Consider the following 20015-nt stretch of genomic DNA (forward strand, 5'->3'; position numbering starts at 1 on the left):
GAAGACGGAGGGAATGCAAGGGCAGGAGGGAACGCAGGGGTTGGAGGGAGCAGGGAGTGTGGGTAGCCGCAGCGGGAAGGAATGGAGAGCAGGAGGGAAAATGGTGGGAAGTGGGAAAACAAGGGACACACTACAATGACATTAGAGACAGGAGAAGCCGTGTGCCAACCAATGGACATTTTGGCTGCTGGGTCTTCGTTCCTGCTCAACGGCAGGAATTTGAGTGGTTCCTTTATCGAGCCGGGCCATTGATGTGTTCCATGTTCAGGAACTCCTGTCCCTGCTGGCAAGAAATGAGAATTCAGGCAGAATGCCAGCAAAATAAAAATCCCTGGCTGGAGATCTGGACTTGTGACGGTGGCGGAAGCTGATCCCATGAATAATGTGGGAGAAAGGGGATATGGACAGGCATTTGAGAACAACTTGCAAGGTTCTGGACAAAACAGAGGACAGGAAGAGGGGAGCAGAAAGAAAGAACAAAAAAGACAGCAATGCTGAAGTAACCGGGAGTGAAAGTGAAGGGGCAAGGGTGAGAGGGAGGGGAGACGGGGAAGGGGGGAAGAAGACGATGCAAGTGGGGAGAGATGAGGGGATGAAAAGATAAAAGAATGGAGGGGTGGATTGTGGATGGGGATGGAGAACGGAGAGGAGGAAAGTGGAGCTTACGTGCAGTACCATGTTGAGGGTGACAGGAGTATTTATTTTGTGATAATTCTTGTTATTGAGCAGATATTTTGAGCCTGAGTGTGAGGTGGTTCTGCGGAGGGAATTGGCACTACAAGTATTTATGGCTGGGGTTAAAGGCAGTGGGTACCAATCCTCAGTGAACTAAAACAAATATTTACCTATATTTAAAACTAATGTTCCACCATTTGTTAAATAACTAGAGGAACCATCTTGAATGGACGTGTTCCAAGGGAGGGACCCGGATAATCTCCGGAATGAGGAGGCCTAAGAGGCGGCTGGAAAGAAATGCTGGGGACAAACCTCAGCTGGCGGGAGGTGGAGGTGGTGACAGTAGCTAATTCCATTTACATACTAAAGTGTAAGCATTAATCAATAAAATAATATAACAGAAGGAATCGAATATGGCAGAGCGGGAGCCAAGAAGATCAATATTGCGGTCCAGAGAGCCACCCAGTGGCCAGACCCTGCAATGACGAGCAAACGCCGCATATTCTGATGCACAGCAGACCGTCACACCAGACCACACCGACTAATAATAATCGCTTATTGTCACACGTAGGCTTCAATGAAGTTACTGTGAAAAGCCCCTAGTCGCCACATTCCGGCACCTGTTCGGGGAGGCTGATATGGGAATTGAACCCGCGTTGCTGGTGTTGTTCTGCATGAAGAACGTGCTTGAGGCAGCACGGTAACATAGTGGTTAGCACAACTGCTTCACAGCTCCAGGGTCCCAGGTTCGATTCCGGCTTGGGTCACTGTCTATGCGGAGTCTGCACATCCTCCCCGTGTGTGCGTGGGTTTCCTCCGGGTGTTCCGGTTTCCTCCCACAGTCCAAAGATGTGCAGGTTAGGTGGATTGGCCATGATAAATTGCCCTTAGTGTCCAAAATTGCCCTTCGTGGTGGGTGGGGTTACTGGGTTATGGGGATGGGGTGGAGGTGTTGACCTTGGGTAGGGTGCTCTTTCCAAGAGCCGGTGCAGACTCGATGGGCCGAATGGCCTCCTTCTACACTGTAAATTCTATGACATGAACAAGCCAGCTATTTAGCCCACTGTGCTAAACCAACCCCAGGAGCACTGTGTTCAGTTGTGGGTACCAAACCAGATGAAAGACATGTTGGCCCTGGAGGGAGAGCAAGGCAGATTTACTAGAAAGATACCTGGACTCCAAGGGTTAGATTCTGATGGGAGATGACACAAATAAGGGTATATTGGAAGAATTTTCTTATGAGGAGAAGTTGAGTAGGTTGGGCCTGTACTCATTGGTGTTTAGACGAATGAGAGGCGACCTTATTGAGACATATAGGATTCTCAGGGGCTTCACAGGTTAGATGCTGAGAGGTTGTTCCCTCTTGTGGGAGAGTCTAGGACCAGAGGGCATAATCTCAGAGTAAGGGGTCGCCCATTGTAGTCGTGATCTCATTGACTGGGGAGCAGACTTGATGGGCCGAATGGTCTATTTATTCACCTTATGGTGTTATAGTATTCCCTGGAGTCGGGAAGATTAAAGGATAATTTGTTGCAATTTGAAAATATTAAGAGAAATTTATATGATAGAGGCAAACATTTCTTGCTGGTTTGGGGGTCTCGGTCTCGAGGGTAGAGTGTAAAGGTTATACAGTAGACAGACCTTTCAAGAGTGAAATTGAGAAACACTTCTGCACACAGATGTTGGTAAAAGCTTGAAACGCTTCTGCTGGTTGATATTGTGTCGACTGACTGTCATTTTAAGTCTAAGATTGCTAGATCTTTGTTAACCAAAGATATTGAGGGATTATGGGGCAATGGAATATGTACATTACATGTAAGTTACCCATAAGCCATGACAGGCTCGAGGGCTGAATGGCCTCCTGTTGTTCCTCTCAATGAGACCGGGTAGCCTGAAAGCTGGAGAAGAGCAGAGAAGGGTTGTAGATAAATTGAGGAAGTGGGAGGGGCTGAGTGATGATGGATGGGGGTGGGGGCGGGGAGTCAGAGAGGGATGTGTGGGGGGTGGGGTGGTTGTTGTGGGTTCAGTGTCCATCCAGATCCCAGCTCCTTGCTCAATGCAATGGGGAGGTCTTCAGTGTTGGAGCAGAATCCTTGTAAATGGAGAATTCTGACTTGATCCTGTTGTGTTTTTGTAATGATATGAATGCGCCACTCGCTCATAAGGGATTGGGTGAACAGGTTCTGGGTTCATTTATTAAGATTTAGCACATGAGAACATTTATACAAAGAGGAAAGGCTGAAGATGCCAGCCGGTCCCTTAAAGTAGCAGAGCAGGTGGATACAGTGGTTAAGAAGACATGGGGGGCTGGATTCTCCAATTTCCAGGCTATGTCCTAACGTCGGCGTGGCAACGGTGGCGTTTTCCCACCGACAATTCGGCGCAAAATGGCCACTGATCCTCCGTTTGGTGGGGGGCCACCAGGTGGCAGCGTGGAGCACCCAGTGCCAGCTGCCGATACGGCCGGAGAATTGCCGGGTCCGTGGCCGCGCATGCGGCCTGCAGCAGTCACGCCGTGCCACATGGCGCCAGCTGTGCGTGGACCCGGCCTGCCAAATAATGCCACTGTTGGCTGGCTCGTGGCCTCGGACCACCCCCACATCAGTGCCCCCCAGCCCCTGCCATAGACCCCCCTGCCCGCGGATCGGCTCTCCCCCAATTGTGGCGGCGCTGGACTGAGACCGCAGCTGCCACACCGAGTTCCCGACAAATAATAGCATCAGAGACCCAGGCCGCCGGGAACTCGGCCGGTTGGGTTGCTGCATCGGGGTGAGGGCCTCAGGCAGCGGAGCATCGCGAAAGCGCCGCCGCCCCCGATTTTGGCACAAACGCTGATTCTCCGGCCGATCGCCGATGGCGATTTTGGCATTGGCGACCAGAGAATCCCGCCCAGGGTATGCTTGCCTTTATTAACTGAGGAACAGAGTTTAAGAGCAGGAAGGTTACGCTGGAACTGTACAACATGTTGGTTGGGCGTTGTGTCGCGTTCTGGAATTCACATTATAGGAGGGATGTGATCCCACTGGAAAGGGTGCGGGGGAGTTTTACCGGGATGTTGTCTGGGCTGGAGATTGTTAGTTGTGAAGAGAGATTGGATAGACTGGGATTGTTCTCCTTGGAGCAGAGGAGACTGAGGAGGGAACATGATTGAGATGTAAAAAATTATGTGATAGACAGGAAGAAACTTTTCCCCTTGGTGGTGGGATCAATGACTGGGGGGCAGAGATTTAAGGATAAGAGGCGGGAGGTTTAGAGGGGATGTGAGGAAGAATCGTTTTACCCAGAGGGTGGTGGGAGTCTGGAACTCGCTGCCTGAAAAGGTGATGGAGGCAGAGACCCTCATAACATTGAAGAAGTATTTAGACGTGCACTTTCGATGCCAAGGCAGACAGGGCTCTGGGGCAAGTGCTAGGAAATGGGATTAGAATATTTAGGTGGTTATTTTTGACTGGTGCACACTCAATGGGCCGATGGGCCATTTCTGTGCTGTATGACTCCATGACTCCATGAGTAATGGATCATTGACCTCGGTGCCATCTGATTAAATAAAGGGATAATTTTTGAACCAGTGGGTAATATCAGTGTGCAGATTACAGGAGTGGATAGAATTGGATGCACCTTTAAAGCTGCTTTGCCAACAGGCCAGATAAAACTCACAGTCTGGGTTCTCATAGAAATAATGTCACACGGCAGCTACTGAAGGAAAAGCAATGTTTAGCGTAGGAATTTAGGACCTTGGAGCAGAAGTAGGCCATTCAGCCCCTCGAGAAGATCACTGCTGATCTGATTGCGGTCTCATCTCCACTCACCTGTCTGCATCCCCCATTAACCTTTCACTCCTTTGTCTTGTGTCTACCTTGTATTTTATCCAATCATCACGTTAAGCTGCCATTTGTATGTACCTGTGTGTCGTCCTGTGACTGTAGGTGTTCCTGACTGAGTACGCAGGCCCACTCTTTATCTACCTGCTCTTCTATTGTCGCCTGCCGTTTATCTATGAGGAAGAGGACGAATTTACCAGCAGCCCTCACACTGTGGTGCAGTAAGTAAACTGGTTTAGGATGCACGCCATTAGTTTAGCCCACAACAAGCTCCAGCACGGTGCAATCCCACCATCATCTGAGTTTGGCTGCGGATTTAAAGCTCAATTACTTTCGTTAAGTTCCTTCGCCCCGCTGTTGGAGGCCGTGCCTTCAACCATTGGGTTTGAGCCTCAGTTGAGTGGCATGGTGGCACAGTGGTTAGCACTGCTGCCTCACAGCACCAGGGACCCGGGTTCAATTCTGGCCTCGGGTGACTGTGTGGAGTTTGCACTTTCTCCCAGTGTCTGCGTGGGTTTCCTCCGGGTGCTCCGGTTTCCTCCCACAGCCCAAAGAGGTGCAGCTGAGGTGGATTGGTCGGGATAAATTGCCCCTCAGTGTCCAAAGATGTGCAGGTTAGGTGGGGTTAGGGGGATAGGGCAGAGAGTGGCCCTCAGGAGGGTGTTCTTTCAGAGGATCGATGCAGATTTCGATGGGCCAAATGGCCTCCTTCTGCACTGTCGGGATTCTATGGATTCACAATCTAAACTGGCATTCCAGTCCAGTACTGAGTGAGTGCCACATTGTCAGGGGTGTTATTCTTCAGATGGAATGTTAAACTGTGTCCCTTTCCATCTTGTTCTGGGAGTTCGGGAATAGTGCGGTGCCCCGATGTCCTGGCCGACACTATCGCCTCCAACTAACACCACAAGAACTGTCCATTCCTTGCATTGTGACTTCTGACCTTTAACTGTGTGTGAAAGCTTTCTGGGGTCCAAGATCCTGCTTTTGGAGATTGAGGCTGCAGGAAGTGTAGCTGTATCATGGATTGACCTCACAGCCTCTGATGCATGTTGTGTTGGAGGAAGTTGCGATCCGGGGACCGGGCAGTCGGAGGGCGGCTGGATCCCAGGACTCAGCTGTTCCCCAGCCAGGTGCTGTGCCTCTGGACATGTTTGTCCCTCAGTTGCTGGAGATGCAACAGCAGGACCGGGAATACCAGGAGGATCTGCCAATGGCACCCCTACGACTACAAGGCTGAATGGAGGAGTCCCAAATCTTTCAGTCGCAGGAGTTGTTGCCGGCGATGGGTGGTACCAGGGCCAACACAGCAAGGGCAGCGTCCGCAGTAGAAAGCCTGGTGTAAGAGGTCAGATCGATGACAGGAGATGTCTGAAGCATGACTCAGTCCCGGAGGACCTTGGCTGAGGGCTTCAACAGCATGTTTCAGTCAATAGTGGACCTCTTGGACTGGCAGTGGTAGATGACGTTGAGGCTTTTGGAGTTCACTCCAGCTGCCCCTTCGTCCCATGTAGTGATGCAGGGGCCCACGAGCACCTGGAGGGTGGAGGATCCACTGGAGCACATCCCGGGGCCTGGGAGTGACCAGCCAATCTGAATCTTCCCTTCCTGAGACTATCGGTATTCACAAAGCAGAGGGACAAGACGGATGATGAGGCTAGGGATGGATGTTTAAATACTCTAGGTCAAGTTGTCATACAGAAGGGGGAAGTTTTGGGTATTCTAAAAGACACTAAGGTGGACAGGTCCCCAGGACCGGATGGGATCTATCCCAGGTTGCTGAGGGAAGCGAGGGTCGAAATAGCTGGGGCCTTAACAGACATCTTTGCAGCATTCTTGAGCACGGGTGAGGTCCCGGAGGACTGGAGAATTGCTAATGTTGTCCCTTTGTTTAAGAAGGGTAGAGGGATAATCCAGGGAATTATAGACCTGTGAGCTTGACGTCAGTGGTAGGCAAACTGTTGGAGAAGATACTGAGGGATAGGATCTATTCACATCTGGAAAAAAATAGACTTATCAGTGATAGGCAGCATGGTTTTGTGCAGGGAAGGTCATGTCTTACAAACCTAATACTGTAGAATTCTTTGAGGAAGTGACAAAGTTAATTGATGAGGGAAGGGTTGTAGATGTCATATACATGGACTTTAGTAAGGCGTTTGATAAGGTTTCCCATGGCAGGTTGATGGAAAAAGTGAAGTCGTATGGGGTTCAGGGTGTACTAGCTAGATGGATAAAGAACTGGCTGGGCAACAGGAGACAGAGAATAGTGGTGGAAGGGAGTGCCTCAAAATGGAGAAGGGTGACTAGTGGTGTTCCACAGGGATCCGTGCTCGGACCACTGCTGTTTGTGATCTACATAAATGACCTGGAGGAAGGTATAGGTGGTCTGATTAGCAAGTTTGCAGATGATACTAAGATTGGTGGAGTTGCAGATAGCGAGGAGGACTGTCAGAGAATACAACAAAATATAGATAGATTGGAGAGTTGGGCAGAGAAATGGCAGATGGAGTTCAATCCAGGCAAATGCGAGGTGATGCATTTTGGAAGATCAAATTCAAGAGCGGACTATATGGCCAATGGAAGGGTCTTGGGGAAAATTGATGTACAGAGAGATCTGGGAGTTCAGGTCCATTGTACCCTGAAGGTGGCAACGCAGGTTGATAGAGTGGTCAAGAAGGCATACAGCATGCTTGCCTTCATCGGACGGGGTATTGAGTACAAGATTTGGCAGGTCATGTTACAGTTGTATAGGACTTTGGTTCGGCCACATTTGGAATACTGCATGCAGTTCTGGTCGCCACATTACCAGAAGGATGTGGATGCTTTGGAGAGGGTGCAGAGGAGGTTCACCAGGATGTTGCCTGGTATGGAGGGTGCTAGCTATGAAGAAAGGTTGAGTAGATTAGGATTGTTTTCGTTGGAAAGACGGAGGTTGAGGGGGGACCTGATTGAGGTCTACAAAATTATGAGAGGTATGGACAGGGTGGATAGCAACAAGCTTTTCCCAAGAGTGGGGGGTGTCAGTTACAAGGGGTCACGATTTCAAGGTGAGAGGGGGCAAGTTTAAGGGAGATGTGCGTGGGAATTTTTTAACGCAGAGGGTGGTGGGTGCCTGGAACGCTTTACCAGCGGAGGTGGTAGAGGCGGGCACGATAGCATCATTTAAGAGGCATCTAGACAGGTATATGAACGGGCGGGAACAGAGGGAAGTAGACCTTGGAAAATAGGAGACAGGTTTAGATAAAGGATCTGGATCGGCGCAGGCTGGGAGGGCCGAAGGGCCTGTTCCTGTGCTGTAATTTTCTTTGTTCTTTGTTCTTTGTTCTTTATTGCAACTCAGGTGCAGTGGGCAGAACAGGCCAATGTGGCAAAACCAGTTCCACCCAAAAGTAGGCCAGGGCCTTCCAGAGGTCACCCGCCAAGGGAATCTCAGGCAAAAGGGTGTGGAAGACAGCAGGTTACCTCCACCTTGAATGTCTATCCTGGAAACGCACCCAGACATAATGGGAGGGTTTGCAAGTGTACGGAATTATAGGGGCACAGTGTGGGCAGTGGTGAAGTTAGGCACAGGTGGTTGGGGATCATCATCACTTGTAACATTTGCACATGTAATTGAATTAAATATAATTGTTCTTCACCACCTTAATGCCTCACGTTCTTTAACCCCCCTCCCAGTGGCATAGTGGTTCTCCCCATCTGGACGCAGTTTTTTTCACTGACCCTCAATGTCAGCTGGATGGTTAGACCCACTCGTTGTGAATGTTTTATTCGGAGTGATAGGACTCGGGCATCAATCCGTGAACCCGAGATCAGTGCTTCCAACCTTCTCTCTGCCATGGTTCACCCCTATACGGTAAAAACATTTAGAGGCACACCTCCTATTTCTCTGTCCTTCCCTTACTGGGAACTTTATTAACTTCTCCCTGCCCTCTCTCCTGTTTGTTTTATACCTCTCCCTGCCCTCTCTCCTGTTTGTTTTATACCTCTCCCTGCTCTCTCTCCTGTTTGTTTTATACCTCTCCCTGCCCTCTCTCCTGTTTGTTTTATACCTCTCCCTGTCTCTCTCTCCTGTTTGTTTTATACCTCTCCCTGCCCTCTCTCCTGTTTGTTTTATACCTCTCCCTGTCTCTCTCTCCTGTTTGTTTTATACCTCTCCCTGCCTCTCTCCTGTTTGTTTTATACCTCTCCCTGCCCTCTCTCCTGTTTGTTTTATACCTCTCCCTGTCTCTCTCGCTTCTCCCAGGGTTTTCGACCTCTTTTTCAGTTTCTGATTAAGGTGCATTGAAACCTTTGTTTTTAGCTTCAAGTCCCATTGGTCAGGCGCACGGCCAACATAAAACAATCTAACCCAACCGTGTGCGGCTCTTTCCCAGCCGGTGCACACGTGGGAGGCCCAAGATTCGTTGGGTCTTGGAGATGCCAACTACACAGCTGAAGGTGAATGTTAGTTTTAGTTTAACTACATGAATTTTGAATCATTTCTAATTTTTTTTGCGGCACACTTGGGACGGTCTTCACAGCTCACGTTGGGAATTACTGCCCGAGATCCCGCCCCTAATCCCCCTCTGGAGCTAAGGGGCAAAGGAATGTAGGACTGAATCACTCACTGAGATAAGAGCCGGAGAGTTAGCTGGCAGCAGACAGACAGGAGTCAGACATTAGCAATAGCTGAGGAGCGTCACAGACTATTCCTCGCTGCGAGGTGTCATCACCCTCCTGCGTTGAATGGTCAGCCAGAACTCTCTCCACCCCTCAGAATCCTAATGAGTTAGATATCTGCAACCTTAAACCACCGGTTGCGAGGGATTGGAGGGGAGGTATTGTGCAGTTGGACAACGTGCTGGTCCTACTTCATGAAGCGGGCGACGATGAGGGCATCTCTGGCCCACCTACCCATGTGTACCCTCATCTCCGCTTGGCCTCCATTCTCCGTATCCTCAGCAGCCGCTTCCTCAACACTCTCCTGAGTCCCCTCCTCATCCCAGGGCACAAACCGCTCCCCCACGTCTTCCTCATGAAGGTTGTCGCCCCGTTGCAGAGTCAGGTTATGTCGGACACAGCTGACCACCAGGATGTGGAAGATCCTCTGGGGGCTGCAGTGAGGGGCCCCACCGGGACCTGTTGAGGCAGTGGACATGTAGGAGGCCGATGTACCGCTATCACAGACCGGGTGCCACTGTGAGCTTTGTACCGGGGCTCTGCTGTGGCCTCTGGCTTCCGCACTGGCATCATCAGCCGAGACCTCGTGGGACACCCTGGCCGGGATTCTCCGGTGGGGGGGGGGGGGCGTACCGGCGCTGAGGGTGTCCCACGAGGGCTTGGCTGATGATGCCAGTGTGGAATCGGGGGCTAGGCCGGCGGGGTTGGCGCCGCGCCATCCGGCGCTGAAGGGCCTGTGCTGGCCGGCGCATGCGCGGGAGCGCCAGCGTGTTGTGGCGCATGCCGCTGCCGTGATCCCAGTGCATGCACAGGGGGTTTCTTCTCCGTGCCGGCCATGGCGGGGCTTTACAGCGGCCGGCGCGGAGGGAAAGAGTTCCCCCACGGCACAGACCCGCCCGCAGATTGGTGGGCCCCAGATCCCCCCGCGCCCCCTGAGGCCACCCGCAAAGCCAGGTCCCGAAAACGGGCGGCCAACTCGGCCCATCGCGGAGCGGCGTGATTCCCGCCCCGCCAAAAAAATGGCGCCGGAGAATTCGGCAGCCGGCGTCGGGGCGGCGGGTCGGGATTCACACCGACCCCCCCTGCGATTCCCCGGCCCGGTGGGGGGGCGGCGGGTCGGGATTCACACCGACCCCCCCCTGCGATTCCCCGGCCCGGCGTCGGGGCGGCGGGTCGGGATTCACACCGACCCCCCTGCGATTCCCCGGCCCGGCGTCGGGGCGGCGGGTCGGGATTCACACCGACCCCCCCCTGCGATTCTCCGGCCCGGTGGGGGGGCGGCGGGTCGGGATTCACACCGACCCCCCCCCCTGCGATTCCCCGGCCCGGTGGGGGGGCGGCGGGTCGGGATTCACACCGACCCCCCCCTGCGATTCCCCGGCCCGGTGGGGGGGCGGCGGGTCGGGATTCGCACCGACCCCCCCCTGCGATTCCCCGGCCCGGTGGGGGGGCGGCGGGTCGGGATTCGCACCGACCCCCCCTGCGATTCTCCGGCCCGGTGGGGGGGCGGCGGGTCGGGATTCACACCGACCCCCCCCCTGCGATTCTCCGGCCCGGTGGGGGGGCGGCGGGTCGGGATTCACACCGACCCCCCCCTGCGATTCTCCGGCCCGGCGTCGGGGCGGCGGGTCGGGATTCACACCGACCCCCCCCTGCGATTCCCCGGCCCGGTGGGGGGGCGGCGGGTCGGGATTCACACCGACCCCCCCCCTGCGATTCCCCGGCCCGGCGTCGGGGCGGCGGGTCGGGATTCACACCGACCCCCCCCTGCGATTCCCCGGCCTGGTGGGGGGGCGGCGGGTCGGGATTCACACCGACCCCCCCCCTGCGATTCCCCGGCCTGGTGGGGGGGCGGCGGGTCGGGATTCACACCGACCCCCCTGCGATTCCCCGGCCCGGTGGGGGGGGCGGCGGGTCGGGATTCACACTGACCCCCCCCCGCGATTCCCCGGCCCGGTGGGGGGGCGGCGGGTCGGGATTCACACCGACCCCCCCCTGCGATTCCCCGGCCTGGTGGGGGGGCGGCGGGTCGGGATTCACACCGACCCCCCCCCTGCGATTCCCCGGCCCGGTGGGGGGGCGGCGGGTCGGGATTCGCACCGACCCCCCCCTGCGATTCTCCGGCCCGGTGGGGGGGCGGCGGGTCGGGATTCACACCGACCCCCCCCCTGCGATTCCCCGGCCCGGTGGGGGGGCGGCGGGTCGGGATTCACACCGACCCCCCCCTGCGATTCCCCGGCCCGGTGTCGGGGCGGCGGGTCGGGATTCACACCGACCCCGCTGCGATTCCCCGGCCCGGTGGGGGGGCGGCGGGTCGGGATTCACACCGACCCCCCCCCCTGCGATTCCCCGGCCCGGCGTCGGGGCGGCGGGTCGGGATTCACACCGACCCCCCCCCTGCGATTCCCCGGCCTGGTGGGGGGGCGGCGGGTCGGGATTCACACCGACTCCCCCCCTGCGATTCCCCGGCCTGGTGGGGGGGCGGCGGGTCGGGATTCACACCGACCCCCCTGCGATTCCCCGGCCCGGTGGGGGGGCGGCGGGTCGGGATTCACACTGACCCCCCCCCCGCGATTCCCCGGCCCGGTGGGGGGGCGGCGGGTCGGGATTCACACCGACCCCCCCCTGCGATTCCCCGGCCCGGTGGGGGGGCGGCGGGTCGGGATTCACACCGACCCCCCGCGATTCTCCGGCCCGGTGGGGGGGCGGCGGGTCGGGATTCACACCGACCCCCCTGCGATTCCCCGGCCCGGTGGGGGGGCGGCGGGTCGGGATTCACACCGACCCCCCTGCGATTCTCCGGCCCGGTGGGGGGGCGGCGGGTCGGGATTCACACCGACCCCCCTGCGATTCCCCGGCCCGGTGGGGGGGGCGGCGGGTCGGGATTCACACTGACCCCCCCCCGCGATTCCCCGGCCCGGTGGGGGGATCTGCTATTGCCCGAGGATGTAACTGTCATGCTCGCTCCTTTGCATGAATCGCATCTGATAGTCACACACCAGCTGCCCATTGAGGGAGTGAAATTGTGTCCTTGTTACGAAGGGGAATTCCTGATGCCACGGGTACAGAGAGTGACATGGATGAAGTCGGTTACCCTCTGCACCTGTGGCAGACCAGCTATGGTGCTGAATCCCATAACCCTCTCATGTTTCTGGGCCTGGTTCAGTGGAAATGAATGAAGTCCAAAGCCCTTGCGTAGAGTGCATCTGTGAGGACCTCATGGATACATTGATGGGTGGATACCTGCGAGATGCCACACAGGTCACCCGTGGAACCCTGGAACAACCCCGCTGTGTAAAGGTTGAGGACTGCCATGACCTTCATGGCCACAGGGAGTGAGTATCTTCTTCTGCCAAGTGGCAGCAAGTCAGCAAGGATGTGGCACAGTCTCCCGGGTGGGGTGAAGTCTCCTATGGCACATGTTGTCCAACAGCTCCATGAAGAACACTTGGGTCCTGCACACTCCTGGTCTCTTCCTGCCCCACCATGCCCCCTGTATGGTTGGTGCGGCCTCTAGCCCCTGAACCTGCCCTCCGGCCCCCTGGTCTCCTGCTGTTGGGTCTTCCCTGGGTGCCTCTGTTAGTTGCTGCTGGAATCAGTGCTCCTCCAGAGCTGTGATGAGAAGAATAGCAGCTCCACTGGCTCCACACCGATATCACTCAGTTAGCTGCGAGGGAGAGAGACAGTCAGGCCGGATAACATCACTACCTCCCCTGACTCATTGGCCTCCAGGACCTGGAAGCCAGCAGTGCCACACCTTATCCGGTCGGTGGTTCCCACTCACTCACAGCTCAGGGAACCTCCCATGCCCATTTCATACTGGCCTCTGCCAACGCCCTCACACAGTCAGAGCCGCCTTTGGCCTCCCATCTGTTTCTCCCCTCCCTTATTCTCTATATCTCTGGGGGTTCTGACAGGAGGGATAGATGTTTGCACATCCCTAATGGGCAGGGTCAACAGAATAGTGAGGTCCACGTTGGGAGTGAATGGATCCTGACTGTCAGGCACTGGCACACAAGCAAACCCAGTGCCTCTCGATCCCCGTGTACCCAGGCAATTAGCCTTGAACCCAAGAGTTTTCAGCCCATTCCTTGACTTTGAGACTGTGGGCAGCTGACATTGTTTAGGGTTAACTCTTGATGGCTGATGTGACCATCAATTCACTAGAGACACGATTGGAAGTAAACTGTGGTTTTAATAGTCTTACAACTGAGCCAGCCTGCGACCAGAGGAACTGAGAGCAGGGCTTACGTCTGCAGTACTTTATACTTCCGGTAGTGGGAGGGGCCATGGGCGGAGCCATGGGCGGGGCCAAGGGTGGAGCCCTGTACAAGCTCCTCATCTCCCCCTATGGGCAGAGCCGCGCAACGGCTCACAGACGGAGCCCACAGGGACATAATACAATGCAGTGCAATACAGTGTGAATTACAATACAGTATAATTCACCTCAATAGCCAATTAGCTTGATGAGAATGAGCCTCAGGAATGTCAGAGGGCATAAATGCTTTCTACTTCAGGAATAGGCAAAGCAAATAGTCACCCTTCTTACTCAGGCTGCATTATTCCGAGATCTCATTGCTGTCGTGCCTCTACACTAAGACTCCTGGACAGCCACTCCAGAGTTTTTTTGCCAACCCCACCCCTCCCCAGGCTGGGCACCGTGTCGCCTTCTCTTTCGGGGTCTCATTCACCCAGTCCATTAGGTCTGCCTCCTTGACTCTTATCGCACCCCACCCCATGTGGCCCGCAGCCACCCCATACCCCCATGTCGCAGACATCAGACTAACACAGCCCTCTTCAGAACTTTCAAACAACGTAGGCAGCAGACTTCAGGGCCGCCCACACCAGCCACGACCCCCATCCCGGAAAACCCCCACAACACCTTCCGGACACCCCATAATTCACGACAGTGCGACGTCACGCATGGTGAATGGGAAGATTCAATGAGGGCCCCTGTTTCTGGCCTCTCACGAGAGTTAACTAACGCGTGGCTAAATCCTGCCCCTATTCTGTGGAGTGGGACTTAAACCCACAACCTTGCGACTCAGAGGCAAAAACACTGGCATCTGAGCGGCTGAATTGATCAGGCAGGTGTGCCATGGGACTGTCTCGAACTGGTGTGAAAATGACCAGGGCTGACATGGGAACACACAGCTAAAGTGGATCAGGACCGATAATGGTAATCTAATCAGAAGGTTCTATAGTCAGCAGACTAACACAGAAGCTTTCTGAACTCTCAGACTCAGCAACTCACCATCTTGCTCTTGGGTGAAATCAATGATGCCGCATTTTACACATCCTTACATTTAAGTTCAGGTCAGTAGTATCGGCACTTGCGTATGAAATCTTCCGACAGGATTTTTATTGGACTGTAATTAGACTACTGTTGATATTTCCCACTCAGAAAAGGAAATCCGAAATGAAAGCAAAAAGTAAATGCTGGAAATAATCAAGGCAATGTGGATGGAAGAAGAGTTAATGGCCCAGTTCTCAGATCTGAGAGTGTTAGATCTGAGAGTGGAGGGAACAGGAGGTTATACCAGCGTCAGCTCAGCCTGGGTTAAGTTTAAAACGGTATTTCACTTTTCTTTGATTAGACCATGGGACCAGGGTGTTGCCGGAATGTCAGCATTTATGGCCCGGCCATAATTACCCTTGAGAAGGCCTGCAGCCTCATTATAATATTTAAATGACCGACCTGCCTCCTGGGTGTGGGGTGTTTCCCACTCCCTGTTCTGGAATTGGGCAGGTTCGAGGTGGATTGGGTTCCATAGATTCGCTACAGTGCAGAAGGAGGCCATTCAGCCCATCAAGTCTGCACCAATCCTCTGAAAGAGCATCTGGCCAAGGCCCACTGACCCTCCCTTTCCCCGTAACCCCGCCCAACCTGCACATCTTTTGGACATTAAGGAGCAATTTAGCATGGCCAATCCACCTGTGCTGCACATCTTTGGACTGTGGGAGGCAACCGGAGCACCCGGAGGAAACCCACGCACACACGGGGAGAACATGTAAATTCCACAAAGTCAGGTCAATGACCCAAGGCCGGAATTGAACCCGGGTCCCTGGTGCTGTGAGGCAGCAGTGCTAACCACTGTGCTGCCCAATGGGTTGAAGATGTTTTTTAAAAAAAAATTACATCCACCTGAACCTAACCCCACCCTGTTTTTGTGGGAATTAAAATTCCCCCCCAAAATTTTTGATCATTGACCTTTTGGTAGAATTAGTAAAAGTCAGACCTTTTTAAAATAAATTTAGTGTACCCAATTATTTTTTTCCAATTAAGGGGCAATTTAGCGTGGCCAATCCATCTGACCTGCATATCTTTGGGTTGTGGGGGTGAGACCCACGCAAACACAGGGAGAATGTGCAAACTCCACACGGACAGTGACCCGGGGGTGGGATCGAACCTGGGACCTCCGCGCCGTGAGGCAGACAGTGCTAACCACTGCGCCACCGTGCTGCCCAGTAAAAGTCAGACCTGCCATAGGCTGGCAAGGGAGTTCCTCATGCCTTTGGAGGAGGCAATAGCAGGAGGTGCTACCTGTCATTCTTGAGATTTTGCTTCCTGTTGACGTTTAGCTTTGACCCCTTGTCTTTTTCAGCTTGGCAGGTTTTTGCCACTCTTTCCATTATGTCAAAAGGCTGATTGAAACTCTCTTTGTGCATCGCTTTTCTCACGGTACAATGCCTCTACGCAACACTGTTAAGGTAAGCCCTTCCAAGCTGTTGGCCTGCGTTGACCTCTTATGACAACATAGGTTCAAAACTTTTCATCATGAATATGTCCATTTCGAAATATACTGGACTGTAAATGTGGAAGAGATACTTCCAAAATATGAACATAGGAATTAGGAGCAGAAATAACTTTCTGCTAAATAACTAAGATAACTTTCTAAAATGAAAGAGTATTGTGCATAATTATATTTGTTTTATTGCACCTAAAGGTGTGGTGATCCGCCTGTCAGCAATATCATAGATGGTTGGTTGTGTGACCTCCAATCAGCAGGTGGCGGTACAGGCACACCATGCGGTTCTCGACAGTGGTCATGTGACAAGGCACTCATATAAACGGGGGCACAACCAGTCATCGCAAGATCGTTATAAGACTTACAAGTGGACAGTCGTGCCTAGGGTATTTCCAGAGGAGTACAAAGAAACTCCATGATAACTTGTCCTGTAATAGATTGTTATCTCACCACGTGTAATTCAATAAGGATCCTGGTTTGGACAAGTCAAATCGTTGGTAGATTCCTTGCTAGACATCGAACACCAAATGCGTGAGGCTTAGTTTGATTCAATAGGGTGCACATGACTGGGACCAGGCTGAGCCGGTTCTTTGGGGGAGAGGACAGGTGTGTCAGGTGTTCGGGGAGCCCGGCAAACCACACCCACATGTTTTGGGCGTGCCCTGCGCTGGAAGGCTTTTGGAGGGGCGTCGCGGAGACGCTGTCAAGGGTGGTCGGCTCCAGGGTTGAGCCGGGCTGGGCGCTCGCAATTTTTGGGGTGGCAGCGTAGCCGGGAGTGCAGGAGGCGAAAGAGGCCGGTGTTCTGGCCTTTGCATCCCTGGTAGCCTGGCGCAGGATTCTTTTGCAGTGGAAGGATGTGAGGCCCCCGAGCGTGGAAACCTGGATCAACGATATGGCTGGTTTTATCAAACTGGAGAGGATCAAGTTTGCCCTGAGGAGGTCGGTGCAAGGGTTCTTCCGGCGGTGGCAGCCTTTTCTAGACTTCCTGGCGGAGTGTTAGGGGGCGGTCAACTTCAGCAGCAACCCGGGGAGTGGGGGGGGGGGGGGGGGGGGGGGGGGGGGGGGGGGGGGGGGGGGGGGGGGGGGGGGGGTTCTTTACTGGGTATGTGTATTTGTTTCCATGTTATTTAATTATTATTTTTGTTAATTTATTGCTTCTGTATTTGGGGGGGTTACTATTTTTTCTCTTTTTTTCCGTGTTGTTGGTTAAAATTTGTTGAAAATTTGAATAAAAATTATTTTTTAAAAAAAATGTTGAGAACAACAAGGGTCACAAACGAGATTGAGAACCAGATTAGCTCCATATTCTACCCTCTCGTCGGGAGGTGTTCCAGAATCTGGAAAGGAGACACTGTTCCTGGAATCACTGATAAAACAATGACTCGGATTTATATAGTACTTCTTCACAATCATTGTGCATCTCAAAAGGATTTCATAGAATTTACAGTGCAGAAGGAGACTATTCAGCCCATCGAGTCTGCACCGGGTCTTGGAAAGAGCACCCTACCCAAGGTCAACACCACCACCCTATCCCCATAACCCAGTAACCCCACCCAAAGTGTTGATAATTGCTAAGGGCAATTTATCATGGCCAATCCACCTAACCTGTACATCTTTGGACTGTGGGACGAAACCGGAGCACCCGAAGGAAACCCACGCACACACGGGGAGGATGTGCAGACTCTGCACAGACAGTGACCCAAGCTGGAATCGAAGTGGGACCCTGGAGCTGTGAAGCAATTGTGCTATCCACAATGCTACCGTGCTGCCCATAACAGATCGTAGTAATTCTTCAAATCATAATACACAGGATAAAATAGCTAAGTTATTTAAACAAAAGAAAGATGGTCATTAGCAAAGGCAAGCAGCAAAGGAAATAAGTTTTTGAAATATAGATTGGGTGACCCTGGGATGAGTTTTTCCATCCCAGTAAGTGATTCTTAAGGAGATTATTATCTTAAGGTCTAGCCTTCTTTTTACTTCTGATTGGCTTTAACTAATTTATAATTTACTCAATTCGACCAAAATGTCTGTCCATCAATTTAAGAGATATATGTATTTAAATGTATTGGTGCAAATTTCCCATTCCATCGCTTGCCAATTTTTCAAATTATCCATACCTGCATCTAATATTAATTGGACAAAAACACAGTTCTTGTTAAGACCTTATCACCGTAGACTGGCTGTTACCATAGAATGGGGACTACCCGTACTGGGACGGCAGCACCAGATCTTACAATACAATGGGGCCTTTTAGCTAGTTGACGTCACTGACCTTGCAGCCTCAAGCAACTTGCAGATGTGAAACCTAAGTTAAAGTGGATGATCTGGATTAATCCTTAGTGGATTCCCAGCTATTGTTGCACTCAAGTAATGCTTAACATGATTATAGTTCATTATTTTTTTTAATTTAAAAAAAAATTTAGAGTTTCCAATTCATTTTTTCCAATTAAGGGGCAATTTAATGTGGCCAATCCACCTGTCCATCTTTGGGTTGTGGGGGCGAAACCCACGCAAACACGGGAAGAATGGGCAAACTCCACACAGACAGTGACCCAGAGCCAGGATTCGAACCTGGGACCTCGGCGCTGTGAGGCAACAGGGCTAACCCACTGTGCCACCGTGCTGCCCCTAGTTCATTATTTTTAATGAGTTCTCATTTAACCCTTTTACCTCTATCATCTTCCCTGACTCTCATGGTTATAGCTGACTAGAAAAGTCAATTTCTATCAGTTACCTTTGATTCAGTTTGGTTCAGAGTAAAACTGGTGCAATCGTCAGTCAGTCTTCTTCGGCGACCGCTCGCTAACGAGTAGGATTGTCCAGCTCAGAAACTCTGTGTGACTGCTCATGGCTTCTGTGGGTCCTTGCTTGGCCGATGCGCCCGAACCTAAAGCCGGACCTTTGACCGCACACTTGGCAGCTGTTTCTGGGAAGTGGGACTGGCCCTTGGACTCTGGATCACTGGTATTCCTTTCTCAGGCTCGCGTGTCCTCGAAGAATTGTGTTCCTTCAATCAGGAGGTTCCTCCAGCTTTGACAAAGGGTCATCCAGAATCGAAACGTTAGCTCCCTTCTCTCTCCACGGGTGTTGTCAGACCTGCTGAGGCTGACCAGTAGTTTCTGTTTTTGTTTCAGATTCCATCATCCCCAGTAGGTCTCTTCTGAGCAAGTTCTCCCACACATTGACCTTACTAACCCTCAGTAACTACGGCCTGAGTAACACTGCGAAAAGGCTGACCGTACGCCATTAGAATGGTGCTATCCACTTGTCTGAATGTTTACTTTTGCCTTTGCAGAACTGTTTCTATTACTGGGGTTTCACTGCTTGGCTGGCCTATTTCATCAACCATCCGCTCTACACACCTCCCTGTAAGTAGTGGGACGGCTGCATCGCACAAGCTGACAACAATCCATTTTTAATCCTGATGTTTTATCCTGATGTGGTTTTCTGGCTTTTACAGTGTACGGGGACCAACAAGTCCATCTGGCTCTCTATACTTTCCTGGTAGGTCACGGTAACCTCTATCACAAACTGTTTATCCTACCTGCAGTCCCAAATGTTTCAAATCAGACATTAGCCGTGAAAGTAAACAATGTGTAAAGTAATGAGGTAATGAGGAATGATAGAATTTACAGTGCAGAAGGAGGCCATTCAGCCCATCAAGTCTGCACCGGCCCTTGGAAAGAGCACCCTACTTAAGCCCACGCTTTTTGGACACTAAGAGCAATTTATCATGGCCAAACCACCTAACCTGTACATCTTTGGACTGTGGGAGGAAACCGGAGCACCCGGATAAACCCACGCAGACACAGGGAGAACGTGCAGACTCCAAACAGATAGTGACCCAAGCTGGGAATCGAACAGGCAGCCATGTACCAGGCCCACCTGGACATTGCAGCAGTACTCAGAGCGTGTTCCAGTAACAGCGGGCCATGGCTGAGGGCATTTGCGACACTGCCTGGGCACTGGCCGACGTGGCCCAGACCCAGAGGGAAGTGGCGCAGTCACTGTCTGATGTGGCATAGAGCCAGAAGGTAGTGGCACAGTCACAGCGTGATGTGTCGCAGTCCCAGAGGGATGTGGTCCGCTCCATGGCCGTGAGCATCGG

At 52.9% G+C, this 20015-nt stretch overlaps 1 protein-coding gene across 3 annotated transcripts in view; it reads left to right on the top strand.

Moving 5' to 3' along the window:
- Positions 1 to 20015, top strand: part of LOC119964420 (very-long-chain enoyl-CoA reductase-like) — a 146429-nt gene that overhangs the window by 117997 nt on the left and 8417 nt on the right. For all 3 annotated transcript variants that reach the window (XM_038793869.1, XM_038793870.1, XM_038793868.1), the window contains 4 exons: positions 4602 to 4717; positions 15761 to 15866; positions 19203 to 19275; positions 19368 to 19411. In XM_038793869.1, the coding sequence (XP_038649797.1) occupies positions 4602 to 4717; positions 15761 to 15866; positions 19203 to 19275; positions 19368 to 19411 (339 nt within the window). The remainder of the gene's footprint in view (positions 1 to 4601; positions 4718 to 15760; positions 15867 to 19202; positions 19276 to 19367; positions 19412 to 20015) is intronic.

This window comes from Scyliorhinus canicula, chromosome 4 (genome assembly GCF_902713615.1).
Source record: "Scyliorhinus canicula chromosome 4, sScyCan1.1, whole genome shotgun sequence".
Classification (NCBI taxonomy): Eukaryota; Metazoa; Chordata; class Chondrichthyes; order Carcharhiniformes; family Scyliorhinidae; genus Scyliorhinus; species Scyliorhinus canicula.